We start from the raw sequence: 5,594 nt of genomic DNA, 5'->3' as shown, positions 1-5,594 counted from the left end.
AATAATAATATATAATAAAAATATAATATATAAATAAATTTATTATACATTTTAATGATATTTACAAATTAAATATTAATTAAATAGAGTAATAATATTATTTTGTAATATAAATTTTATAAAAAAATATAAATAATAGAAAGAATTCACATAATATCGCACCCCCCATCATTTGATTGAGATAGTAGGTTACCAATCCCCCCTGTAAAGGGGGGGGAAAGAATAAGATTTAAGAAATTATTTTTTTATTTAAAATTATTATTATCATTAATTTCATAAATTTATAAATTATTTCTTATAATTTTTATTAAAATTTTAATTTATATTATAAATTTTAATTTATTTTTGTAATAATTTTATATAATTATTTTTTGTTTATATATTATTAATTATAATATATATAAGTATATGTTTTTTTGTTATATATTGTTTTATTCTAAAGATTTTTTTTATTTATTCTATATATATAAATATAAATTAAATATTTTTTTATAAATAAAATTTTACATTAAATTATGTAATTAAAAATAATAAAAATGAATTTTTTAAATAATTCTTTCTCCTCCCCCCCCTTTTTAGGGGGGCTTTAGAATGATCTTATTTTAAACCAAATAATTTGGGGGTGTATAGTGAAAATTAAAATAATCTTAATTAATTTTTTTTTATTAATATTTTTTATATAATACAAATTTTTTATTATAATTCTTTTATTAATTAAATTAAATTAATTTATTAAATATTCTTATTTAAGATATTTTTATGTAATATTATAAATTATAAAGAGATTAAATAAATAAGATATAAATAAATATAAATGTAATATGAATAAAGTAAATAGAGATAACACCCCCTAGTGAATAAATAAAATTAGTTAGTTCTGAATTCCCCCCCCTAAAGGGGGGAGGGAGAGATTTATAAAATTTATTTATTCTTTTTTTTGATAGAATAATTTTTTATATAATTATTTATAAAATTTTTTTATAATAATTCTAAAATATTATTATTATTATTATAGATTAACACCTGTAAAAATAAATATTTTTTTTATTTTTTCTAATCATTACTCCCCCCCTAAAAAGGGGGGGGTTTTAGAATGATCTTATTTTGATCAAATCATTTGGGGGTGTATAGTATACATTTAATAATATTTAATTATTATAATTTAATTATTATACTTTTTTATAATTTATTCTTTATATTTTATTAATACAAGTATTTATTTTTATATCATTATTATAAAATTATCATAGATAGAATAATATTTATTTGTTTAATCTTATAATAAATAAGGAATTAAATATTATATTTCCTTATTATTAATAAAATGATTATATAATTTAATGATTTGTAAAATAATTATATAATTAATTTTATAATTAAAGAAGTAAAAATTTATTTATTATAATAGTATAAAGATAATGTAAATAAGGATAAAGAATATGATAGAAAATATGTAAACAATATGAGTAGTAATAATACCCCCTAGTGAATAAATAAAATTAGTTAATTCTGAATTTAAGAGGGTTTAATTTTTAAGAAAAAAGTATTATTTTTAATAAATTTTAATTTATTACTAAATATCATTTTATATTTAAATTAAATGAAATGTATTTAAAAATTATTTATATAATTTATGTAAATAATAAAATTAAATATTTTACTTAAAAGTAATTTTTATTATTTAATAATTAATTTATTAAAAATTAATCTTTATAAATAAAAACATATAAGTATATGTATTTTGTTAAAAAATTTATCATATAAATTTTAATGAATATAAACAAAAGAAATAATTAACATTATAATGGATAAGTTTATTTATATTATAAAAACAAAAAATATAAATAAAAGAAATAATAATTGGAATACTATATCCCCAATCTTTATATTGGTTTAGTTAATTATTAACCCCCCCACTTTACAGGGGGGTAAAGAATAAATTTTAAGAAATAATTTTTATTTTTATTATTATTGATATTTATATTTATAAATATTCATTATATTTTATTCATTTTAAATAATTTATTATATGTATTTATAAAATTATTATTAAAAAAAATATATATATTTAAAATTTTATATATTCTTATTATTATAGATTAATATCTTTACTTAAATAATAAAAGTTTTAAAATTTATTTAATTAATACTCCCCCCTATAAAGGGGGGCTTTAGAATTTATAAAATAAATATAATTATTTGGGGGGTGTATTATAAAAACTAAAAATTTATTAATTATAATAATTTAATTTATTATATATATTAATATATAATCATTATTATTTATAATTAATTAATAATATAACTAATAATTATATTATATGTCAAATATCTATTATATAATAGAAATAATTTATTTAATATAATATATAAATAAGACATTAAATATTATATTTTTTTAAAATAAATAATTTTTTATAATAATTAATAATATTAAAATAATATTTAAGATATTAATACTTAATTATAAAATAAATTATTTATGTAAATATATTTGTAGGAATAAAATAAGAAATAAATAAAGGAAATGGTTCTTATAATATCACACCCCCCAATCAATTGATTGGGCTAATTGGTTACTAATCCCCCCTGTAAAGGGGGGGAGAAAAAAAAATTTAAAAAATTAATCTTTTTTTAATTATAAAATTTTTATAAATTTAAGAATTTAATATCTTTATTATAAAATATAAGTAATAATATATTATTAATATTAATAAGAAGAATGTGTTTAGTATATTGGTATTACTAGCTAAGCTGTAGTCTTAGTAGCATATTGTGCTGTGTAGGTTCAATTCCTATCACATTCAATTTAAATAATATTATAATATAGGTTAAATATAATCTATATTTCTTCATTATTATAAATAATTAATTAAATAAAAAAAAATATATATATATAAAATGTATATATTATATAATAAGGTATAATAGAATCGAACTATTACTCTGCTACGTGTAAAGTAGTTGTTTTACCATTAAACTAATACCTTATATTTATATATTATTACTAATATGTTAAAAATATTAGTGAAAAGACATAGGTTGAATGGTGAGACGCTGAGATTGGGACTCAGAGGAAGTTAGTTCGATTCTAACATGTCTGAATATATAAAATTATTTATAATTTTATTTTATATAAAAAAAATTAAAATATAAGTATATAAATATAAAAAATATTAATATTTATATAATGGGAAATAAAAATGGGAAAGAAATCATTGGCTAGATGTGTTTATTGCTATTAAATTTGGTTATCCTGTGTAAGTTCGAATCTTACCTTTCCCGGTTAAATAAAAAAAAATAAGTGACTAATTTGATTATTGATCTAAGAAAAAATAAATAAATATAATAAAGATCATAATATATTATTAAATGAATAATATAACAATAAATTCTATAAATACAATTAAAAACAACCTTATAGCGAAAGGGTACCAATGAGTAGAATCATGATTATTTTCCACTAATGCTAAGCAGATAGGGATGTGCGCCATGAGAGCGTGCTTAGTTATATATTGTAGACTGGATACAATATTATGTATTGTGAATTCTTTTATAGAATACATATCTCGGGTTTTGGTAATATGTAAACCTAATAAGATACATATTATGAAAGCACAAAACAAATGTAAAGTTAACTCGAAGAACTCTAGAGAAAAAGGCTTTATAAGAGAGGATTTCTATGCTTACGTTAAGAAACTTGTATACGTATTGGTTACCACGACTGAGGTTGTGATATATGAGTTCTTAGATATCATATGGATCATTGCTATAATAAAAGATTCCTGTTATTATGGTTATTCACAAGATCCAAGCCCACCTAAAGAGGAAAGTTTATCTATTGAAGATAATAATGCGCAAGAAGCTAAGGAAATCAAACCAGAACAATCAGAATCAAATCTGAATGTTAAAGAAGAACTAAGTAACGAACCATGGGATGTAACCGCCTCTGGTGATAATAATGTTATTGCTAAGCGGGCACGGATGAATCGTAGTACGGACCTTGAAAAAAAGGGAAGGAAGGGTTCAAGTAATGAAGAATCTGATAATAAAACAAAGACAGTGAGAAATAAAAAAGCTCATACCTTTGTTTTAGAAAGATTAGGTAAATATTACGATAAAAGTACAAATACATATAACGGTATAATTAAGGTATTAAGAAATACCGAATTCTTACAATTATGTTATTTGGAAATCAAGTCTAAACTTGGTAACATGACCAAAGGATTAGATAGAACCACCTTAGATTCTATATCTATGAAAACATTTGAAAATTTATCTAAATCTATAATGAATGGTTCATTTGACTTTAAACTAGCCAGACGACATATGATTCTAAAGAAGGATGGCTCTTTAAGACTATTAGGTATATCCTCTCTAATAGAGAAGATAGTACATAAAGGATTACAAGTAATTTTAGAGTGTATCTTTGAACTATTGTTCGAAGAAGAATCTTATGGATTTAGACCAAATAAATCTGTACATTCAGCCTTGAAACTTTTATATTTAAAAGGACATCATCATACATGAGTAATACAGGGAGACATTACAAAATGTTTCGATAGTATACCTCATGATGTAATAATGGACTCTTTAAGGAATCATATAAAATGTGATAAATTTTTAATAGTAATTAATAAATTATTAAAGGCAGGGTATAAAAACCTGGTAACAGGAAAGATTATGAAATCTAATATGGGTACACTACAGGGTTCTGTAGTAAGTCCAATGTTAGCTAATATTGTATTAGATAGATTCGATAAAATAGTAAAATATTCCATCATGCTTGAATATACTAAAGGAAAAAGACGTAAGTCTAATCCGGAATATGATAAATTAATATCTATTCGGTATAGTAGAACAAAAGGTCTATTACATACTCTAGAAGCTAGACAAGCTTTATTAGATATGCGTAAGATACCTAGATATCAAACTAATGATCTTAATTTTAGAAGATCTATGTACATTAGATATGCAGATGATTTTGTATTTTTATTGGCAGGTCTTTATAAAGAAGCATTAGAAATAAAATCTAAATTAGCAGATATTTTAAAAGTTGAATGTGGGTTAGAATTAAATGAAAAGAAAACATTAGTAACTCATTTATCAAAAGGTTTTGAATTTTTAGGAGCTAATATTAAGAAGTTGAAGTATGACAATGAACCAATATTTGTATCTCATACAAAAAATGGTAAACTTGTTAAACAAAGACGAGCAGTTAGATTGAGATTAAATGTACTGTTTAAAAAATTAATTAATCGTTTAATCGATAATAAATTTATTAGACGTAATCATTTAAACAAGATCTATGCTACTCTTAAGGATTCAGTTATCCTATTAAGTCATGATCGTATCGTAGAATTCTTTAATCAAAAATGAAGAGGAATATTAAATTTCTATTCATTTGCAGCCAACAAACATATGTTGGGCAATGTGCATTGATTATTGAGATACTCATTAGCTAAAACATTAGCTAAGAAGTACAAATTATCATCTGCTAGGGCTGCATTTAAAAAATTCGGCCCTTGATTAAAGTGTCTAGATACTGATATTATGTTTATTCTAACAGTTCTTTTATTAACAAATCATGATTA

General features: G+C 20.5%; 1 protein-coding gene across 1 annotated transcript; it reads left to right on the top strand.

Annotated features, from left to right (window-relative positions):
• Positions 1 to 3,609: 3,609 nt before the first annotated feature.
• Positions 3,610 to 5,379, top strand: B9G98_01790 (Putative COX1/OXI3 intron 1 protein; the record flags this gene model as incomplete). The annotated part of the gene is made up of 2 exons (XM_024808348.1): positions 3,610 to 4,421; positions 4,566 to 5,379. The coding sequence occupies 2 exons, from the start codon at positions 3,610 to 3,612 to the stop codon at positions 5,377 to 5,379; spliced, it is 1,626 nt and encodes a 541-aa protein (XP_024664116.1).
• Between the last annotated feature and the right edge of the window lie 215 nt (positions 5,380 to 5,594).

The sequence above is a fragment of the Wickerhamiella sorbophila genome (assembly GCF_002251995.1).
Source record: "Wickerhamiella sorbophila strain DS02 chromosome Unknown contig17, whole genome shotgun sequence".
NCBI classification, from domain to species: domain Eukaryota; kingdom Fungi; phylum Ascomycota; class Dipodascomycetes; order Dipodascales; family Trichomonascaceae; genus Wickerhamiella; species Wickerhamiella sorbophila.
Note: the sequence above shows the minus strand (reverse complement) of the source record. Positions and strands in the feature narration are given on the sequence as shown.